General features: G+C 40.2%; 1 protein-coding gene and 1 long non-coding RNA gene across 3 annotated transcripts in view; one reads left to right on the top strand and one right to left on the bottom strand.

The window, feature by feature from the left end:
* Positions 1-22,929, top strand: part of rgs9 (regulator of G protein signaling 9) — a 127,564-nt gene that overhangs the window by 76,036 nt on the left and 28,599 nt on the right. For both annotated transcript variants that reach the window (XM_062971154.1, XM_062971155.1), the window contains exons 13-17: positions 883-998; positions 2,276-2,363; positions 7,875-8,013; positions 10,531-10,616; positions 16,559-16,676. In XM_062971154.1, coding sequence (XP_062827224.1) covers positions 883-998; positions 2,276-2,363; positions 7,875-8,013; positions 10,531-10,616; positions 16,559-16,676 — 547 coding nt within the window. The remainder of the gene's footprint in view (positions 1-882; positions 999-2,275; positions 2,364-7,874; positions 8,014-10,530; positions 10,617-16,558; positions 16,677-22,929) is intronic.
* Positions 6,034-7,241, bottom strand: LOC134296377 (uncharacterized). Its single transcript, XR_010003103.1, has 2 exons — positions 6,702-7,241; positions 6,034-6,615 (listed from the first exon to the last, which is right to left on the bottom strand). It is a non-coding gene; the product is annotated as an uncharacterized LOC134296377 (long non-coding RNA).

Genomic DNA, 22,929 nt, shown 5'->3' with positions numbered 1-22,929 from the left:
TATCTGTCTATCTATCTATCTATCTATCTATCTATCTATCTATCTATCTATTTATCATTAGCTGCCCTGAAATATTTGGACATAGGGCAGGATGTAAATATTTTAATAACCCATCATGATGCTGTTGGTTTGAGCATTTGACTACAGATCTGGAGGTCAGGGTTCAAAACCCTTTTCGGTCATGAATTCCACTAAGTGACCTTGGACAAGTCACACTCTCTCAGCCACAGATGAAGGCTAGAACAAAGCCATCTTTGAGAAAATCTTGCAAAGAAAATCATACATCAACAAAGTACAATAGTCTAAGTGTTGGATGAATTTGAAGATGCATCTACACCAGTGGTTCTCAACCTGTGGGTCCCCAGGTGTTTTGTCCTACAACTTCCAGAAATCCCAGCCAGTTTACCAGCTGTTAGGATTTCTGACAGTTGAAGGCCAAAACATCTGGGGACCCACAGGTTGAGAATCACTGATCTACACTGAAGAATTAATATAGTTTGACAGTACTTAAAACGCCATCGCTCAATGCTATAGAGCAGTGGTTTTCAATGCATGTGCTACTTGTAACACACTATTTCCAAGCTCTGTAGAAAGCGTTGTAGTCTATACATGCATTTTCTGACAATGACATTCAAGAATACCAGCTAATGAAGCAACTCTATTATGAATCAAAGCAGAATCTTTAATACAAGAATCCTGTCTTATGCCACAAAACCTAATTATTTTGGTGGCACTGCCTTAGGAGTTCATTATCATTTGGAAAACAATTGGAAAATATATCTTTGCAGCTAACTTGTGATAGATATTACAGGCTTAAATCATGAGAGCTTAGTCTCACAGGAACTGATTTCAAATCACTTCTTTGTAATTAAACTTTTGCAGGGTGGAAATCCCCACCAAAGCCCGGGTGGAGAGATGGGCCCTCAATTTTAGTGAGTTGATGCGGGATCCTAAAGGCCGCCAGAACTTCCAGCTGTTCCTGAAGAAAGAGTTTAGTGGTGAGTGCGAAATTTTGCCTGCTTTTCTTTCTTTCAGTATTGATTTTTTAGTGCTAGAGGACATTGACATTGCATAGGGCTAGTTTAGATGATTTTAATTTGTGGAAAAGCATTTGCAATGGGTGAGGTGATCAGAGGTAACACCGCATTCACATAAAGGGAATAACTCTTGTCAATTATATCTTTTACAGATAGCCTTGGTAGGGAAGAAGCCTACAAAACATTTGTAACCACAAAGAATCCTTTGTACTATATCAAAAGGGCTTAGAAACACAAAGCCCCTACATCCTATGTCTATCTAGATGTTTAAAAAAGTAGGGCATGAAATAAAGTGGCGAGATTAAAGGGTTCTCATATTTTAATATTTGTGCAAAAAGGAAATTCTAGAAAGAGCAGCACATCATAGCTTAGGGTTACCATCTGTCCTCCTTTTATAGGATGTGTTCTCTTTTGCAGAGCTAAAATTCCTACCTGAGTAGGTTTTTAAAACGTCTGGGCCTTCTTACAAAATCCAGAATAAAAGAGGAGTGAGTGGTCAGGTAGCAGAACTAGGAGGAGAGCAAAAGAGTAATTCCAGGTTAAAGAGGGTGAGAGAAGTGAGAGTTATTGTGTTTTTCATATTTATTTAAAACAGTGGTTCCCAGCCTTTTTTGACCAGGAGCCACTTTGACCAGGGACCACTCTCCCAACATTGGTACCTAAAAGGATAACAAATCAGTTTTTGGTCAACTTTAGATTCAATTTGGTTATTTGGGGTGCTGATTCAGAACATTGCATTGGATAGACTACATCAGCTCTAGTTTCTGATACAGAACATATGCCATCCAGCAGTTACCATCTGCTCGCCCACAGAAAACCATATTTAATAATCTAGAGCCGATGTGGTCTATCCAATGTAATTTTCTGAATCAGCACCCCAAATAACCCCAGAACAGGCCTAAAAACTGAGAACCAAGTCACCCCCGCTTCCAGGCACCACATGGAATGGCTCTGCTCAGTGAGAGGGAGGAGGAGGAGAAGCAGCAGTCAGGAGGCTTGCTGTTGTGCACATCATGGGTAGTCAGCCTCTCCCCTCCTGATATCCCCATTGCCTCCGCACTACAAGAGGGTTTCGCGAGACCAGTCACTCTCAGTTGCAACGGTGTGGTAATGGCCAGACTGCAGACCATATTTTAGTTCTTGGGAACCACTGGTGGTCCACGGACAACAGGTTGGGAAGGACTGATTTAGAAGATCTGTTTTAATCTGTTACTATTTTTCATTCCTTTTTAATTCAGGGGAGAATTTGGGTTTCTGGGAAGCTTGTGAGGATCTGAAGTATGGGGATCAATCTAAAGTGAAAGAGAAAGCAGAAGAAATTTACAAGTGAGTATAGTATTTGTTGTTGTCATGTTCCTTCAGAGTTATTTCTGAGTAATGATAACTCTAAGCAATTATATCAGAGGGTTTCCTAGGGCTGAGAATATGTGACTTGTTTAAGGCTATTTAGTGGGTTTTCTTGGCTGAGTAAAGATTAATAATAATAATAATAATAATAATAATAATAATAATAATAATAAGTTTATTTATATCCCGCCTCCATCTCCCCCGAAGGGGACTTGGGGCGGCTTACAGCAAAATCAAATACAAAGCAATGATAAAATATGAAACATCAAAGAACAATAACAAAACCAATAACAAAATATACACGATAACTGAGAAAAAAAACACAACGCGGTATTAAAACATTGAGTTAAAAACAATGAGGTTGCAATAGTGGATAAGCAAGGTGCACATTATAAATAACAAATTTGTAAATAGATAAAGTGCAATAGATTCATTTAAGGTCACATTAGGTAAGGAGGGGCCCTGAATTAATATCAAGTAATGAGAAAAAGAGCGACCAGTACAAAAAGTCGAGGAGCATAATTGTAATTATGATGGGGATGGGCGATCTTAACCAAAGGCCTGGGTGAAAAGCCAGGTTTTCAGGCTCTTCCGAAATTTTCTGAGATTCAGACCTTGGTCTCAAGAGACATGGTCCAGCACTCAAATTGTTAACCATACTGCTATAGTATAGAGCTAGAAAATTCTTCCTGGTGACCTTTACTAACCACCTGTGTAATGCTGCTTATATGAGTGGCAGAATAAAACTTTATTTGGGGATGCGTTTAAAGCACTGATAATCTATGCAGTTTGGATACAGGATTCATGTACTGTATATACTCGAGTATAAGCCGATCCGAATATAAGCCGAGGCACCTAATTTTACCACAAAAAACCTGGGAAAACATTGACTCCAGTATAAACTGAGGGTGGTAAATTTCAGAAATAAAAATAGATACCAATAAAATTACATTAATTGAGGCATCAGTAGGTTAAATGTTTTTGAATATTTATATAAAGCTCAAATTTAAAATAAAACTGTCCAACTCTGATAAAATCATTATTCTCATCTTCTTCAATGTAAATGTGCTTATGTATCCTTTTGATAATAATAGAGTAAAATAATACATGTAATAATAATAATAATAAATACAGGAAAATAATACAAGTAATAATAAATAGAGTAAAATAATAAATGCAATAATAATAATAGAGTAAAATAAATGTAATAGTAGCAACAATAATAGAGAAAAATAATAAATGTAATAATACCAATAATAATAGAGAAAAATAATAAATATTCTCAAGTATAAACTGACCCAAATATAAGCCAACCAGGACCCTCACCCGAGTATAAGCTGAGCGGGGCTTTTTCAGTCTTAAAAAAAGGGCTGAAAAACTAGGCTTATACTCGAGTATATACAGTATTTCACATATACCTCTGCCACAAAATATTTGCAGAAGCCATGGCAAGGTAAAGACTCATGTGAATTATTCTAAGAAAATAATCAGTAGCAAACTTACATGGAAAAGAGTGCCATGGTATTCAGTAGTGTTTGAAATTTTCTCAGAATTAATTCTAGCAGTTTCCCCTCAGCGCTACAAGGCTTAGCCACAGAGTCACTCACGCTAAATTGAAATGTCAGTCAAAGCCACAGAAGACACCTAATATTTTAAAAAATGGTGTCCATGGTAATATTAATGCTGTATATTAATTTTTTTAATATATTTTACATATAAAAACATAGGGAGGTGTCTTGTACTTAAGCATAACAATACTATCCACCTTAACTTGTAGCAGTGGATCTCTAAAGTTTCACAGATTCTTTCATAGCACTATCAGGAGAGCCCTAGTATTCCCTGATAACTTGCTATGCAAGTATTACCCAAACCTCACCTAGCTTCTGAAATCAGTTGAGGTGTAGTTGATATTATAATACTTAGAGATTATTAGTCCGTTATATAATATCAGTTTTTGTATTTCAGCGTTATGTCCCACTAAGGCCTTAAATGAATTTTACAATGACAAAATCAGTAAAATCACAACAGCCTCCCCCACCCCCAATACAATTCTTTAAAAAAATGCTAAAATAATTTTAAAAGATTGCCAAATAGTATTCCAACAGGGAAGTCAGTGACATGTAGAAGCTGTGCCAAATACTAAAGGAGCCATCCAAGACACTGAACCTGTTTCTGAGAATCTGTTTTATCCTCTTGAATAGTGTTGGACTAAAACTCCATACAGATTCACTGTCGTATCAATATGGAGCCACCTATTCTCACTGTTGTTTTATTTTTATCACAAGGCCTGTACAAGACCTTTTTCTGGCATTGTCTTTCTAGAAAATATTTACATCTTCTACCATCCATCAATCAGCCCTTTTCCTGGTAGCATGTATACAGACTAAAAAATGAGCAGTGGCCTCAGTCCTTGTTGCAGATTGGCCCACCTACCTAAGAAGAGGAACCTGGAAAACCTCGGCTTGCATCTTTAAAACTACTTACAAGTCTTGTAAAAACAACAGCTACTTATTCCTTAGTAACTCTAACAAAAAATAGGCACCTCTAATACTTCTCCTTTACTTCAGGATCTACCTCCATTGTTTGTCTGTGGGTGGTGCTCTCTTTCGCCACCCTGTTAACAGCCCTCCAAGTAGCATGTTTGTACATTCAGTCTGAACATGTCAAAATTTACTTTGTCAAAACTGGAAGAAACAGTGACCATTATTACCGTACAAGAAGCCACTATCCACATCCAAAGTGCTAAGCAATTATTTTAAAATCAGCGAGGTGTTTTGTAATTTTGTCCCAGCTAATTGGTTTCCAAGAGATTCTCCTTCACTCCCCTAGAGTCTTGGGCTGCATCTATATGGTAGACTTAATGCAGTTTCACACCTCCTTAATTGCCATGGCTCCATGCTATGGAATCATGCGAGTTGTAGTTTTACAAGGTCTTTCGCCTTCTCTGCCAAAGAGAAGGGGCCGGGCTGTGGCACAGGCTGGTTAGCAGCCAGCTGCAATAAATCACTCTTACCAAGAGGTCATGAGTTCAAGGCCAGCCCGTGTGGGGGTGACCACCCGCCAATTAAAATAAAAATATAGCCCCTGCTCGTTGTTGACCTAAGCAACCCGAAAGATAGTTGCATCTATCAAGTAGGAAATTTTTGTACCACTTATATGTGGGACGGCTAATTTATGACACCATAAAAAATCACCCAGCCGCTGTTGGAATGAGGAAGTTGCCATCGCAGTGGATGATGAAGCAGCTGCTCCCCTGTGGCCAGAATCAAGCATACCCTCAGGAAGTTGGAAACTGGAGAAGGTTTAAATTGCCTCTGCGTCTGTCTCTGTTCTATGTTATATGGCACTAGCTGTGCCTGGCCACGCGTTGCTGTGGCAAAGTGGTGGTGGTATTGGTTAAAAATTGTTGTGTAATTTTTATTTGACGTTATTTGTATTTTTTAATTAATTTTATGGTAAGTGATCTTTTTATTTATTATATTTTATTATTTTCTTGTATTATTTTTAGTTATTTTCTGTTATTATAGTATTTTATTGTATTAATCTTTTAGTTTTTTAAATTATTTTTAGTGTTTTTTATTATTTTTTATTGGGTTGCTAGGAGACCAAGTTGGAGGAGCTTAGCTGTCAGAGACAGAACGCCAGTGAGTAAAGCAAAACTCAGTTTATTGAGATTACAGAACTAAAAATGCCCGTAGGAGACAAAAAACAGGGCAAACACTTGACTTCAGTGTGATAGGTAACAAAAAACAACTCAGATTGAGCTTAAACAACTCAAAGGGAAAAAACTGGGTTAAACAGAAGTATAATCCGGATTAAATCAAAAGTGCTTACTTCAGCCTGGCAACAATGCAAACAAAGGAGGATCAACAGGAGTCAGAATGTAAACAACAGACTGGTAGCAGATTCCTCTCTGCTACTCAGAAACAGCAGGAGACTAAACCAGGCTTGTTTATTCCTCCCTGCAGCGAAGGAAAACGTGGTCGTAGTCAGGATTCAATTTAAGGTTCAACAGCCAACGATATCCAGGTCCAGGCTCAGCAGTCAGGGAAACGGCAGTCAGCAGGGTCCCAATCCGGTCCAGAGGTCAATAGCCAAACGTAGCCGTCTAGGAATCCAAAGGTCTCACCGATAAGCAGCAGAAGGGATAATCCAGAATCGAAGTCAGTCAGTCCAGCGTCAATCCAGTGTGAGTAGGTATTGCCCGTCAAAAAGACGACGGAGGTCCAAGCTATTGAGATTAAACACAAGTTGCACAGAGAAAAACCCCGCACAGTTCCTCCCGCCGTCGATGCCCAGTGTCCTTGGTAAACTTACGTATCCAGCAACGAATCACACCCGTCTTCAGGAAGTTCCCCAACAAAAGCCCAAGCGTCCGTCCAGATTACCTTGCCCAACGCAATTAGACATTGATCCCAAACCCCAATTTATCCCAGTTCAAGCTCATCATCGCTGTCAGCTGCCATCCCAATTCCAGACGCCCCAAACTCATCATCCTCATCAGAGCTAAAGCACCTTTGACTACGCCCCACAGCATCCCCAGCTGTGGATCCCGCTCCATCCCTCCAGCCAGTCCATGGGTCTGATCCTGCAACCCGCCACTCACCTCCCATGGTTTCATTGCCTGTTTCCCCAACACCCAAATCCTCCCTCACACGAGTCCATTCCATGTCATCCTCCTCCGAGCTGGCCATCTCTTCCTCCAAACCCTCAGAAAAACCCTCAAATGAGTCCTCATCTGTCGGGTCTGTAAACAAATCCCGGAGCCGTTTTCGTTCACGCTCCTCGAAAGAGTCTGACTCTCGAGGAGTCTTATGCCCCCTTCTTCTATTATCGGAGCCCGAAGGCTCAACCATAACATTAGCCTTCTAACTGGCAGCAATTGGATAAAAGCAATTATTCCTCTCCCTGTAATTAGGACTTTATTTTTCTATTCTTTTTGTTGTATCAACCTAGAGGCGTGGATGATGGGTTGTGTTGTCAAATTTCGAGGTTGGGGGGCCTGTAGTTTTGTTGTTTTGTCAGTCGCCGTGATGCCATCACTCTTTTATATATTTAGATTGAATGTTTGCCTTATATGTGTACAATGTGATCCGTCCTGAGTCCCTTTCGGGGTGAGAAGGGCAGAATATAAATACTGTAAATAAATAATAAATAAATACTGGTAGATCACCAAACTACAAATCCCAGGATTCCATAGCATTGAGTTATGGTAGTTAAAATTATGTTAAACTTCATTACTTTTATACTGTAGATACATCCTAAAATGCAATTGGCCTTTAAACCTTTTGAAACAACACTGACAGATTAGATAGGATTTGACACAATAGAGGCAGAGAAGATCTTTTAGGTAGATGGGATCCTCAAGCTCTCAGTTCATCGAAAAATGTAATGGTGAGGAAGAATATATAGATCTGCCTCTGTACCCGAAGAATCTACCCCAATTTTGGTTTACTATAGAGCCTCCTTTTTATTATTTTTCAATTGCAGAACATTCCTGGCCCCAGGAGCAAGACGCTGGATTAATATCGATGGTACTACTATGGGCATCACAGTCAGAGGCCTCAAACACCCTCATCGCTATGTCTTAGATGCTGCACAGACTCATATTTATATGCTTATGAAAAAGGTTTGTCGTTTTGCTTATAACACTGTCTTTTCCAGTTGTTGACTATAATTGCTAGCCAAACTTGCCTGAAAAATATACTATTGTATTTCATTGCATAATAGTCACTAATGCATAATAGTCATACCCCCCTTTTCCATCCCAAAATTGATATTTTAGCTTCCCTCGCATTAATGTCCCAGCCTTGATTCATTGCCACAATGTGGCAGAGTCTCCTTCTTGGAGGTTTTTTAGCAGAGGCTGTATGGGCATCTATCGGAGGTGCTTCAATTACCGTATATACTCGAAGATAAGCAGAGTTTTTCAGCCCTTATTTATGAGCTGAAAAAGCCTCCCTCGGCTTATAATCGGGTCAAGGTCAAGGCTGGCAACAGAGTCTGCAGGCTATTGCTTGCAATATATGATGTATTTCTCTCTTCTGCTCCCTTATCAGTGTTTTCTTTTGCAAAGCCTCCCTCGCTCTTAATCGAGGGAATGTTTTGCAAAGAGAGACACCCTTGCAACTCAGGAAGAAGAAAAATATATATTCATTAATCTTATGAAAGCATTTCCCCCTGAAATATTTGTTAAACTCTCCTACTGATATATAGGCATTAACCCTTTGCAAGCTTTTGCAATCTTAAGTACCTTTATATGTGTATCTATCTATATACATTAATTTTATATATGAATTTTCCCTTCATATGTTTGCAGGTCTTTGCAAATCTTTTATACATATAGATCCATGTACCTGTGCATCTGTAGCCATACATATACATTATTTTTTTATATATGAATTTACCCTCATATGTTTGCAAGTGTCTGCAAATATCTATATAGAGATGTCTGGATAGATATGAATATATTATTACCTACCTATATATAGGGCTTGGAAATATTACAGGGGGGAAATGAACACACACACACACACACACATATATATATATATAGAGAGAGAGAGAGAGAGACATGTCTAGATAGATATGAATATATATATATATATATATATATATATATATGGCTTAAAATATTGTAGGGGAAATGCACACACACATACATAGAGAGAGGGGTGGATTTGCAAACGTTTCAGGGGGAAATGCATATGTGAAATTAGTATCTATAATTATAGATCTATATCTAGCTCTGCATTGTTTATATAAGCATTGAATATTTGCCTGTTACTATGTTGGAAGCTGGCCTGAGTCCCCATGGGGAAATAGGGTGGGATCCAAATGAAGTTTTGTTGTTGTTGTTGTTGTTGTTGTTGTTGTTATTATTATAAGGTTATTGTTGATACCATATTGTTTTTGTTGCCCCTACTTCTCCACTTATAGAACTAGTTTATTGTTTTTCTTTGAAATATGGTAAATATTCAAAAACATTTAACCTACTGATGAAATTTTATTGGTACAGTAGAGTCTCACTTATCCAACATTCGCTTATCCAACGTTCTGGATTATCCAACACATTTTTGGAGTCAATGTTTTCAATACATCGTGATATTTTGGTGCTAAATTCGTAAATACAGTAATTACTATGTAGCATTACTGCATATTGAACTATTTTTTCTGTCAAATTTGTTGTATAACATGATGTTTTGGTGCTTAATTTGTAAAATCATAACCTAATTGGATGTTTAATAGGCTTCTCCTCAATCTCTCCTTATTATTCAACATATTAGCTTATCCAACGTTCTGCTGGCCCGTTTATGTTGGATAAGTGAGACTCTACTGTATCTATTTTTATTTTGAAATTTACCCATTGCTGCTGCATTTCCCACCCTTGGCTTATACTTGAGTCAATAGGTTTTCCCAGTTTTTTGTGGTAAAATTAGGTGCCTCGGCTTATATTCGAGTCGGCTTGTACTCGAGTATATACGGTATATCTTTCTGCATGGCAGAATGGGGTTGGATGGCCCTTATAGTCTCTTTCAACCCTATGATTCAAACTTTAGTTGGTCAATGCAGTTCCATCTACAGTATAATAGAAGGTGACCTGCAACTATATTTACATAGCAATAGCTTCTGCTCCCATATCAAGCCACAGACCTTTAATATTCAGGCCACAGGACATTTCAGATGACAATTCCAGCTTCTTATTTGAAACCATGTTAACCATTGATTGCCATGTTAACCTTTCATTAAGTGAGTCTATAGTAATTGCAACTGACAACTTGATTTAGGCCTGTCTTATTAAAGCCTATACTGGGAAAACAGAGGAGAACAGCTACTGGGATACTTAGCCCTTTTAGAACCAGAATTTTCCCAGCACTTATTGGATGCTTTGGCATCTGAGAAAATGACTTAATTGGCCCCAGCATTGTTGTGAATTGTAACCACATGAGCATTCATTCAGCCACAGGTTTCTATAATGCATACATATTTAATGTGAAAAAGAGATGTTCTCTTGTATTACTGGGTGAGACTCTATTCTTCCTTCTGTCCCAGTCTCTTTGACTCCTAAGCAACTGCAAGGACAGATGATTTTAATTAGGATGCTTGTAATCTATAACTACCAGTTTCCTTTTCTTCTCCCCAGTAGGATTCTTATGGTCGCTATTTAAAGTCTCCCATATACAAAGAAATGTTGTCCAAGGCAATTGTACCACAAGAAGCAGCTCCAAGAAGGCAAGTCAATGGGGATTTAATTATGTGTTATTTGGTATTGCTTTAATGATGGTGTAAATAATATGAAGCAAGGCTGGAGTAAGTAAAACTGGTTGCGATTTAGATGTTTGCATAATTTAAAGTGCATCTTTCATGGGGCGGGGGGAGTCTGACTTAGGGTATTTATATTCTACTGCTTCGCTCTCACAGGTAAAGAGGAATAAATGACTGTTTCTGTGTGGCGCTCAGCTGGCATTCATACATCCCTAAATGTTTTAGAAAATTATTTGCAAATAGTGGTTTTTTAACAAAAAATCTGGGGGATAGTCTGCAAAAAAGCAGATTTTTTCACTAAAAGGGGTCACGGTGGTGCAACACGTTAAACCGCTGAGCTGATGAACTTGCTGACCGGAAGGTTGGTGGTTTGAATCTACAGGATGGGATGAGCCCCCACTGTTAGCCTCAGCTTCTGCCAACCTAGCGAAACGTACAAATGTGATTAGATCAATAGGTACTGAATTGACGGGAAGGTAAACAGTGTTCCATGCAGTCATGCGGACCACATGACTTAGGAGGTTTCTGCAGACAACGCAGACTCTTAGGCTCAGAAATGGAGATGAACACCACCCCCCAGAGCCAGAGACCAGCACCATTCCTCATAGCTGGAAGGGGAAACTTTTATCTTTATCGGTGTTTGTTGTTTCTAGGCACTGAATGTTTATCTTGTGTCTGTGTTTGCTGGAATCCGCCCTGAGTCCCCTCAGGGAAATAAGGCGGAATACAAATAAAGTATTAGCATTATTAAGTAAAAAGCTTTTCCCCTGACATTAAGTCCAGTCGTGACCGACTCTGGGGGTTGGTGCTCATCTCCATTTCAAAGCCGAAGAGCCGGCGTTGTCTGTAGACACCTCCAAGGTCATGTGGCCGGCATGACTGCATGGAGTGCCGTTACTTTCCCGCTGGAGCAGTACCTATTGATCTACTCACATTGGCATGTTTTCAAACTGCTAGGTTGGCAGGAGCTGGGGCTAACAGCGGGTGCTCATTCTGCTTCCGGGATTTGAACCTGGGACCTTTCGGTCTGCAAGTTCAGCAGCTCAGCGCTTTAACACACTGTGCCACCACCAGGGGCCCATTAGCATTATTATTATTAGTATTATTAATATTATTAAAAGCACTATTGTTTTCTGTTTTCACTAAAAGCACTACTGACACAAAAGCTATGTGTTTTTTGTGCAAGATTGCTGCGTTTTGGGCTAAAAAAATATGTCTTGCATCAAGAACATATTCCTATCATATTTCTACCAATCTGTTTCCCCCAAATATCAGAAAACGCGTGAAAGATAACATCAAATCTGAATTGAATCTCAATTATGATTATTTACAACTACTATGTTTATTTATACCCTGTTTTCCCCTCCAATTTCCCTCTCCATTTGTATTACAGGGAGGGTTAGCTAAGGGTGCATCTACACTGTAGAATTAATGCAGTTTGATGCCACTTGAACTGCCATCGGTCAGTGCGATGGGATCATGGGAGTTGTAGCACTCTTTGGCAGAGAAGGCTTTAGCCTCCTCTGATCCCATAATCCCATCACATTGACCCATGGCAGTTCAAGTGACATCAAACTGCATTGATGCCTTTCAAGGTTAGCCCAGGAGATGAGATTTGAAACGGCCGTCTGTACCTCATTTCCCATATGAACTTTTTCATCTCTGACAGTTTACCCTATTTTCTCTAAAGGCACAGATCTACTGCTGACTTTGTAGACACACCAATGGAGGAAAGTACTGTCACAGCGATTAAATAGTCAATGTCAATCAAGATGACTTTATAGGTTAAAAAACCCATCTGAATATTTTGCTGGACTAGAGATGGTTCTCATCAGCTATTGATAACATTTGGATCCCTCTTGGGAACACGGGTCTTGGATTTGTCGGAGCTAAGGAGAGTTCAAAGTAAATCTGTGTAAGATTTGTCTAGACAGAAAACTGCCACAGTTTAATCAAAACCAGATTTTGGAGAAATCGGATTAAGTATGTGTTTGAAATACTCTGTAAGCTTGAGTGCTTTTATCCAGCTATTTTTCAGGCTGGTTCATATTTTATGTGTCAGTTGGGTTTGCTGTGCCAAAATCTGTATTCCTTTCACTAAGCACACAAAGCATGAATGGTAGCTATGCTTAAACATGCAAATGGGAAATACCAGGAGTTATGGACTGTTTAGGTTTCCCTTGTATATGTACCTGACTGTTGAGTATCTGCCCATTACTTAGGTGCAATGGGCAGATACCATTACATCTTAGGAAAAAAACAGTATGATAAATTCATCTGTAGCGAACAGTTGAAGAAGACTTTAAACTGAGTGAGCTTTCTGGGCTGTATAGCCATGTTCCAGAAGCATTCTCTCCTGATGTTTTGGCCACATCTATGGCAGGCGTCCTCAGAGGTTGTGAGGTCTGTTGGAAACTGGGCAAGTGGGGTTTATGTATCTGTGGAAGGTCCAGGGTGGGAGAATGAACCTTTGTCTGTTGGAAGCAGGTGTAAATGTTGTAATTAATCACCTTGATTAGCATTTAATGGCTTTGCAGTTTTCAAGGCCTGGCTGATTCCTGCCTGGGTGGATCTTTAGTTTGGAGGTGTTAGCTGGCCCTGATTGTTTCATGACTGGAGTTCCCCTATTTTCTGACTGTTGTTCTTTATTTACTGTCCTGATTTTTGAGTTTTTTAAAATACTGATAGCCAGATTTTGTTCGTTTTCATGGTTTCCTCTTTTCCAATTGTCCATATGCTTGGGGATTTCAGTGGCTTCTTTGTGTCGTCTGATATGGTGGTTGTTGGAGTGGTCCAGCATTTCCATGTTCTCAAATAATATGCTCTGCCAGGTTGGTTCATCAAGTGCTCTGCTATGGCTGACTTCTCTAGTTGAGTAAGTCTGCAGTGCTTTGATTCGTATTTGGGTGCCATGTTTGGCGCTTGTCCACAGCTGCATAATATAGGGTAGAGTCCTGCAGTGGTTGTTGGATCCCCCTTATTCTTTGCTGAATGTAGCATTTGTTGAATTTTCTTGGTGGGTCTGTAGATTGTTAGTAGGTTGCATTTTTTCATTAGCAGTCAGTGTTTCCCTTGATGTATGCTAAGAATGCTTTTCCTCTGGGTGGATCTTTGTCTTTGTTCTCATGGCTTTTTCTTGCCCTTGCAGCTCTTCTGATGTCTGTAGTGGAATATCCATTGGCCTGTAGAGTCCAGTTTAGGTGCTTTAATTCAGATGGGAGGGGTGGGGTTCACAGATCCTGTTTGCACAGTCTAGGTTGGTAAGGGTTTTCCCCTGACGTTAAGTCCAGTCATGTCTGACTCTGGGGGTTGGTGCTCAACTCCATTTCTAAGCCGAAGAGCCGACGTTGTCCATAGACACCTCCAAGGTCATGTGGTCAGCATGACTGCATGGAGTGCCGTTACCTTCCCGCCGGAGCGGTATCTATTGTTCTACTCACATTGGCATGTTTTCGAACTGCTAGGTTGGCAGGAGCTGGAGCTAACAGCGGCCGCTCACACCACTCCCGAGGTTTGAACCTGGGACCTTTCGGTCTCCAGCTCAATGCTTTAACGCACTTCGCCACTGGGGCTCCTTTTGCACAGTCTACCAGGGCTTTAATTGTACTTCTTTTTTGAGCTGGGTTGGAGTTTTTCTGTAGGTATCTGTCAGTGTGCATAGGTTTTCTATAAACTGTGTGGCCCAGTTGTTGATTGGGTTTGCAGATGACTAGGACATCTAGAAATGGTAGTTTTCCTTTTGTTTTCTTTTTCCATTTGGATGTTTTGATGGATGCTGTTGAGATGGTCCAGGAACTTGTTTAGTTCTTCTCCATGGCTCCAAATGGTGAAGGTGTCGTCCACATATCTGAACCATATAGTGGGCTTTTTTGTTGCTGTTTCCAGGGCTTGTTTCTCAAAGTGTTCCATGTAGAAATTTGCTATGACCGGGTTGAGAGGACTCCCCATGGCTGCTCCATCTTTCTGTTCATAGAATTCATTGCTCCATTGGAATTAGCTTGTAGTGAGGCAATGATGAAATGGGGCTGTGACGTCTTCTAGGAAATTCCTATTTCTGTTTCCTCATATTGTTGAAGATAGCCTATCCTTGGTGCTGGAGTGCTTGGAGCTAAAACTAAGAAGAAGAGTTTTGCAGAATTTCCAGTTTTGCAGCCTAAGAAAAAATGTTTCTTACATCTGCTCCATAGGAGCGCGTCTGCACCCCTATGAAGCACCACTTTAACTGCAATGGCTCAATGCTATAGGAAAATGAGAGTTGTAGTTTTGCAAGGTCTTTAGCCTTCTATGCCAAAGAGGTCTGGAGCCTTATAAAACTACAAATACCATAGCATTGCACCATGGTTCTTAAAGTGGTGTCGAACTGCAGGTCCTTCCACACAGCCCTATATCCCAGAACATCCAGGCAGAAAATCCCAAAATATATGCTTTGAACTGGAATATTTGATGCCACACTGCCATATATTTATGCTAAATTGATTGTTTTAATTGCCTATGTTTTATTTTTTGTACTGTATACGGCATTGAATTTTGCCAGATTGTGAGCCGCCCTGAGTCCCTTCGGGTGAGAAGGGCGGCATAGAAATGATGGAAATAAATAATAAATCTATATATATAAAAGAGTGATGGCATCACGGCGACCCACAAAACAACAAAACTACAAGCCCCCCAACCTCGAAATTTGACAACACAACCCATCATCCACGCCTCTAGGTTGATACAACAAAAAGCAAAGAAAAATAAAGTCCTAATTAGAGGGAGAGAAATAATTGTTTTTATCCAATTGCTGCCACTTAGAAGGCTCTAAGCTCTGCCCACTTGGTCTCCTAGCAACCCACTCAGCCCAGTGTTAATAAAAGGATAAAAATAAAATAAATACAAATAATACAATAAAAATAATTAAAAACACTAAAAAATTAATACAATAAAATACTATAACAAAAAAACTAAAAATAATACAACAAAATAATAAAATATAATAAATAAAAAAGATAAGTTACAATAAAATTAATTAAAAAAATACAAATAACATCAAATAAAAATTCCACAACAACTTTTAACCAATAGCACCACCACTTTGCCACAGCAACGCGTGGCCGGGCACAGCTAGTAATAAATATATTTTAGTTCAAAGCAGATACTGTGGGATTTTCTGCCTTGATATTCTGGGATATAGGGCTGTGTGGAAGGGACTTTGGACTTCTACTCCCACAATTCCTAACAGCCTATCTGCTCTTAGGAATTGTTGAAGTTAAAATCCAAAACACCTGGAGGGCCAAAGTTTGCCCATGCCTGATCTACACTGTTGGATAAAGGCAGGGCCCTTCCACACAGCCCTATATGCCAGAATATCAAGGCAGAAAATCCCACTGGGTTATCTGAGTCCACACTCAGATAATGTGGGATTTTCTGCCTTGATATTCTTGAATATAGAGCTGTTTGGAAGGGCCCTAATACAAACTACAAATTCCAGAACGTTTTAGTCTTTAAGATGAGAGTGGTCTCTGAGCTGTTTTTGGTACAGCAGGCTAACATGGTAAATAACAAGTACTAATGTGCCAACACCACAGTACAAACAGGTTTAGGATAAAAGAGAGATGAGATGATAAACCTGAATTTACCAGCAGTTGCTGCCTCTCTCTCAATTTGATCCCACTCTTTGATTCCTCTCTTGCCTGTGTAAACAAATCAATGGGCTTAGAGAATGTTATTCCAGGGTAATTGGTTTTGTAAACAGGCAGCGATTAATCCATCAGCGTACAGCAGGTTGGAAGTGGTTTCTCAAAGCGCCTACGCTGCCTGCTGCCTCTCCAGCCACCTCCAGATCTATTTGCCTGCTTTCACAGTCAAGCACAGTAACCCTCTGTGTTTTTTCTCCTCTCTCTCCCTCTTGCTTTCCTGTTTCCTTCCAGCTCCAGCAACCCATTTGGTCCCAAAAACCTCCGCTCCAGCCCCAGCCCCATCATCTTGAGGCAACAGGAGGAGGAAGCCAAGGCGAAGGAGGCGGCAGCCAATGTGGACATCACCCAGGTTATGAGCAAGCTGGACCGTAGAAGCCAGCTCAAACCGGATGCAGCGCCTGCTAAGTAGAGCCCAGATGTTACAAAGCACATTCATGATGGGATGGGATGGGCACGGTGACCCCAAAGGGGGAATTGCAAGTTCGATGTTCGTCCAGTAGGGTTTGCAATTCAATTGATTTTTTTATTGTGTCGGAAGCAACTTGAGAACATGCCGCAAGTCGCATTCAATTGATGACAATTCCCTACTGGAGCCTCCGGTGGCCTAGGGCAGGGTTCCCCAAACTAAGGCCTGGGGGCCGGATGCGGCCCTCCAAGGTCATTGACCTGGCCCCTGCCCTGAATCTTAGACTTAGGGTTGACCTAGGTCTACCTGGTCTTTGGAGGTCTTTTTGCTTACCTATGGTCTTATGAGATAGTCTATATGGTCTTTGAAGGTCTCTTTGCTTAGCAATGGCCTTATGAAACCATCTAGATGGCTTTTAGTGGTCACTTTCCTTACCTATGGTCCTATGAGACCATCTAGATAGCCTTTGAGGGTCCTTTTCCTTACCTATGATTTTATGAGATTATCTAGATGGCCTTTGGGGGCCCCCTTTTCTTACCTATGGTCTTATGATCATCTAGATCAGGGTCCCCAAACTAAGGCCCATGGGCTTCCAAGGTGATTTACCTGGCCTCTGTTCTAAACTTTAGACTTAGGGTTGACCTAAGTCTGAAATGACTTGAAGGCACACAACAACAATAATCTTAATTTTGGACTATTTCATCATAGTCCGGCCCTCTGAGGGACTGTGAATCGGCCCTCCACTTAAAAAGTTTGAGGACCCCTGGCCTAGGGGATAAAAGCCTCATGACTTGAAGGTTGGGTTGCTGACCTGAAGGCTGCCAGGTTCGAATCCCACCCGGAGAGAGTGCGGATGAGCTCCCTCTGTCAGCTCCAGCTCCATGCGGGGACATGAGAGAAGCCTCCCACAAGGATGGTAAAACATCAAAACATCCGGGCAACGTCCTTGCAGACGGCCAAATTCTCTCACTCCAGAAGCAACTCTGGTTGCTCCTGACACGAAAAAAAAAATTCCCTACTGATGAAGAGTGGTGCTTGCAATTCTCCCTTCTGCCTGTAGGTGTCGGTGGTGCTTCACTATTGATGAGCAATGCCTCTCCAGCCAAACCCGCCCACCTCTCTGCGGCATGCGGTTGCGATGGCAACCAGAATCCTGCATCCCGTTGCCCATAGAATCGCAGGAACCCAGGTGGCAAAAAGAGCGTCCTTGTGAGACTTGATTTTCCCAGTATCAAATGGCCTTGGTTTTTGTTTCGTTGGGAGCAATATTGTCTGTAAACTGCCTGAAACATCCCTCCTGGATCTAAAAACAAAACAAAAAAACCCCAAAAGTCCAGGTACCATGGCAACCGGCAGCCTTTTTCTCTCCTCGCTTGGAAATAACAGAGGTATAGGAGTGAAGAAAAATGTGCAAAGCAGAACTGGGCTGTATTGCTGAACGATTTGTCAGAAGAGTGACGGTGAAATGCTCGCAATATTCCTCACATAGTGTCGAATGGGGAATCTTTCAGGCAGGATGCATGCTTCAGAGTCAATATCCATTGCTTCCCCTTTCATGACCTTTTAACCACCTTGTCGTATTCCAAAATCAGAATATTTAACCAAGGGCAAAGTATTTCCCTTTTCAGAATGAATGCTGGCAACAACAGTAGGCATCCTAAACAGTATTAATGTACTGGGTTGCAGTGATTTTTCCAGGCTGTATGTCCATATTCCAGAAGCATTCTCTCCTGACATTTTGCCCACATCTATGGTAGTCATCCTCAGAGGTTGTGAGGTATATTGGAAACTAGGCAAGTGGAGTTTATATATCTGTGGAATGATATCCAGGGTGGGAGAAAGAACTCTTGCCTGTTTGAGGTAAGTGTGAATGTTGCAATTGGCCATTTTAATTAGCATTGACTAGCCTTGCAGCTTTAAAGCTTGGCTGCTTCTTGCCTGGGGAAATCCTTTGTTAGGAGGCAATTAGCTGGCTCTGATTGTTTTTTGTCTGGAATTCTCCTTTTTTCTGAGTGTTGTTCTTTATTTACTGTCCTGATTTTAGAGCTTTTTAATACTGGTAGCCAGATTTTGTTCATTTTCACGGTTTTCTCCTTTCTGTTGAAATTGTTCACATGCTTGTGGATTTCAATGGTTTCTCTGTGTAGTTTGACATGGTGGTTGTTAGAGTGGTCCAGCATTTCTGTGTTCTCAAACCATGAAAATGAACAAAAGCAAGCTCGCAATATTAAAAAATACTCTAAAATCAGGACAATAAAGAATAACACCCCAAAACAAGGGAGTTCCTGACAAGAAACAATTGGGGCCAGCTAATCCCCTCCCAACAAAGATTTTTACCCAGGCAGGAAGCAGCCAGACTTTGAAGTTGCAAGGCTATTCAATGTTAATCAAGGTGGCCAGTTGTAACATTCACACTTGACTCAAACAGTTCTTTCTCCCACCCTGGACATTCCACAGATATATAAACTCCATTTGCCTAGTTTCCAACAGACCTCACAACCTCTGAGGATGCATGCCATAGATGTGGGCAAAATGTCAGGAGAGAATGCTTCTGGAACATGGCCATACAGCCTGAAAAACTCACCACAACCCAATGATTACAGCCATGAAAATCTTCGACAACGCAGTATTAATGTATATAAGACCGAAGGAAAAAAGTTACAATTATTTCAGACTAATCATTGTGCGGCATGCTAGCCTCAATTTGCCTGTGATATACGTTTTCATCTTCTGAGCATCTGCTTACGCATTTCAGCAGTGTGTGAGTATCAGCTGGAAGGAGTGTGTTATAGGAAAGATCGACAGATTATTTCTTATTTTAAGGGAAATTCGTTATAGGTTTCCCCAGGAACTATATTTTGTGTTGTATAGTGGCGATCATTGGCTGCTTCTACTAAATTCCTAGCCGCAGAAAGCATTTAACAGTGAAACCCAGGAACTTAAAACTTGCCACCTGTTCCACTTGGTCTCCATTTATGACCAAGGGCTGGATTTCTGGTCTGTTTTTCTATAGTCCACTATGGGCTTCTTGGTCTTATTGATCTTAAGAACCAGATTATTGTCCCTGCACCACGAGAACCACCAATCCACCTCATCCCCTTTAGAGATAAACCCTACCATGATTGTATCATCCATGAATTTGGTAATGATATTGTTAGGGTATTGTAAATGCAAAGTTACTGCTTTCCTAAGGAGAGAGATGGGGGAGTACAGGAAGAGATTCCGTCATCATAGTCATAAAGTCTTTCCCTAAAACTGATGGTGAAATTTTGAAGAGACAACCAGTTTGTGTTGACTATAAGATGCATAACTGGCTTATCAGAAACTTTACCCATGTCTCAATGCATACAGGCTTTGAATATACAGTCAGTTCTCCATAGTCATTGGAGTTAGGAACATAGGACCTTCCTGAAAAGTTAAAAAAAACTAATTAAAAATGTTCTTTTGTTTTACGTTTCTAGAAATCTCTAGGTCAGAGCTTTCCAAACTCTGTGTTGAGAGACATGAATGTGTCAGCTGCAGTGTGTACATGTATCACGCAAATGTCATGAGAAATGACAAAAATCTTGGAAATGTTTTCTGAAGTATTTAATATATGAGTGAAATGTTTTGATATTTTGGATAAAGTATCTACCAACCATAACTGTTCAGATACCAGATTTAACTTTTGAAAAGCAGAAAGGCATTTGTTCTTGCCTATTGTTGAATCAGTAAAGTCATCATCTTCCAAATCATATATTTTAAAAATATATATGAATGAAAGGTTGTGTCCCCATAGGTTTTGTTATTACAATTTATATATGTGCTCCTATCTCTTATAAGGGGTTGGTTTAACCTCCAGCTTGCTAGTAAAACTGAGTTACCGTTTCATGAAATCATACATGTCTAAAATGTTTGGAAAGCTCTGCTCTAGGTCCTCCAGTACAATTTTATGTTTGGCCTCTAGGAGTTTACCACAGAACTGCACTGGATGGCCTAGAGAAGTTGACCATTGTTAGGCTGGAAGACCTACAGATGCTTAAAGAGAACAACTGCCTAGAGTAGTTGTTCTCAACCTTTGAGTCCCCAGGTGTTTTGGCCTACAACTCTTAAGAAATCCCAGCCAGTTTACCAGCTGTTAGGATTTCTGGGAGTTGAAGGCCAAAACATCTGGGGATCCACAGGTTGAGAACCATTGGCCTAGAGAGAGAGATCTTTATATTATAACTTCTGATGGATGTTGACCATAGATTCAAACATGGAGAATATTTTAATCAAAACCACTAATAATCAAATCTGCAAAAACTCACAAATGTGGAGAGCTGACTGTATATGCCAGTGTATCAGTATATCATGAACATGGAAGACCTTGATAACAGAAGAAGACCTGATTGGATGGTCTGTCATCCAAAGAGTGTTTCATTCTGAGACAGCAGCCTGTGTTTAGCAGAATCTTCTTTTTATACATATTTTAGTTGTGTAGCTTTATAGGCTTTAAACTTATCTAGAGATCTTGATTAGAGCCAGTGTCTTCCAGGTTGACATTTTTCATCCTTTAGCTATATATTGTCGGTAACTACAGACAGTATGCATTGCGCATAATCCATATTATTGTCCATGATACATTTACATTTATCATTGACCCACATGTGGTTGAAGATAAACATCAACTTAATTCCCCTGAATTTAACTAACTGAAAGTGCTAAAACAAATGCCCCTTTTCTTCCATCATGAACTGTATCTGGAGGACCCCAAGTCTTACTCCAAAAAACAACAACCTTAGAATCAATTTTACTTAAATGGACAAACTAAAATAACTCTAGGCCAGGAATGAAGTGAAATTTTCCAGAAGCTGCTTATGAGCAACAGGACTGAAATCATATAAATTCACAGTAGGCTTACACAACCCAACCTATTTTTCCATGAGGTTAGTTCAACTGTACACTTTGTGCCTCTCATTTGATTCATCTGTTCTCTGGCATGCTCTTTTGTCCCTACATTTCATCATTCCTTGCAAGATACCAGAATAACTTCAGGAAACAAAGGACAGTGTCAGATTTAGAATACCATCATCAAGAGGCCACAAGAAAATGTGAATTTAAGAGTGACAGCAGAGCTCCATTCAACTCTTAGGTTTGAAAATGCAGTTATGGAGATTTGATCATTAAAATATTCTGATTCTCAGTTTATCATGACCAACATGGGACCATAGAACAGACTAAAGCAGTAGTTTTTAAACTATATTCTGGGGGCCTTGCAGTCTACAAACTACAGTGCTGTATAACCTGCACTGCTATAGATCAGTGACCCTTCCATATAGCCATATAACCCAGAATATCAAGGCAGAAAATCCCACAATATCTGCTTTGAACTGGGTTATCTGAGTCCACACTACCATATATTCCAGTTCAGAGCAGAAAATGTGGAATTTTATTCAGCTGTGTGGAAGGGGCCCAAGTTCTTCAATCCCATGTCAACCTGATACTGAAACTGAATGTTCTTATGGGTTAAGGAAACTCTTCAGCAGCTGCTTCTTTGGCTGATGGAGGGAGCAAAGACAAGTTCATCTTCCCATTGTGATTTTTTTCCCATGGAAGTTTGAGAATTCATCCTCTAAGCGCCCTCCTCCCAAGATCACCCAACTCATGCAGAGGCCGGTTTGCTTCCCTTTGGTTCTGCTGTCCCATGGCAAAATCCACCAGTCCCAGAGCTTCTTTGAAAGACCATTTGCTTACCACTGTCAACTTCCTCCTGCAGTGCATCACAGCGGGGACAATTCTGGGTAAATTCTAGGTTTCATTCTCAGTTCAGGTAGAATGAACATAAAGCCAAGAATGTAAGGTGCCCTTGAATATACTTCTGAAACCCAATAAAAAAACTGCAAAGCTATTGCTGATCTCTAATGTCATACAGTCTTCCACCTGTACAAAAAATGTCAATGCATATGTATGAAGTCATTGTTTTTATTTCCATTTTCTGTTAAATGCCCACAGTTTCACATCATATTAACAAAAAAGCAATGGTCTTCCACTGGAATTTCAGATTGCTGCTCTTTTTTTCTTCTTCTTCCCCACCCAGATTTGTCACATTTTCTTTCTTTTATTCCCTCTGGTTGAATAAAACTAGAAAGTGAAACTATCATTTTGCTTGTCTGTCATGTCTTTGTCTGCTTTCCACATGTCTTTATTTTGTTCTTGCTTGTGCCTTTATCATTTT

Source organism: Anolis carolinensis, chromosome 2 (genome assembly GCF_035594765.1).
Source record: "Anolis carolinensis isolate JA03-04 chromosome 2, rAnoCar3.1.pri, whole genome shotgun sequence".
Taxonomy (NCBI): domain Eukaryota; kingdom Metazoa; phylum Chordata; class Lepidosauria; order Squamata; family Dactyloidae; genus Anolis; species Anolis carolinensis.
Note: the sequence above shows the minus strand (reverse complement) of the source record. Positions and strands in the feature narration are given on the sequence as shown.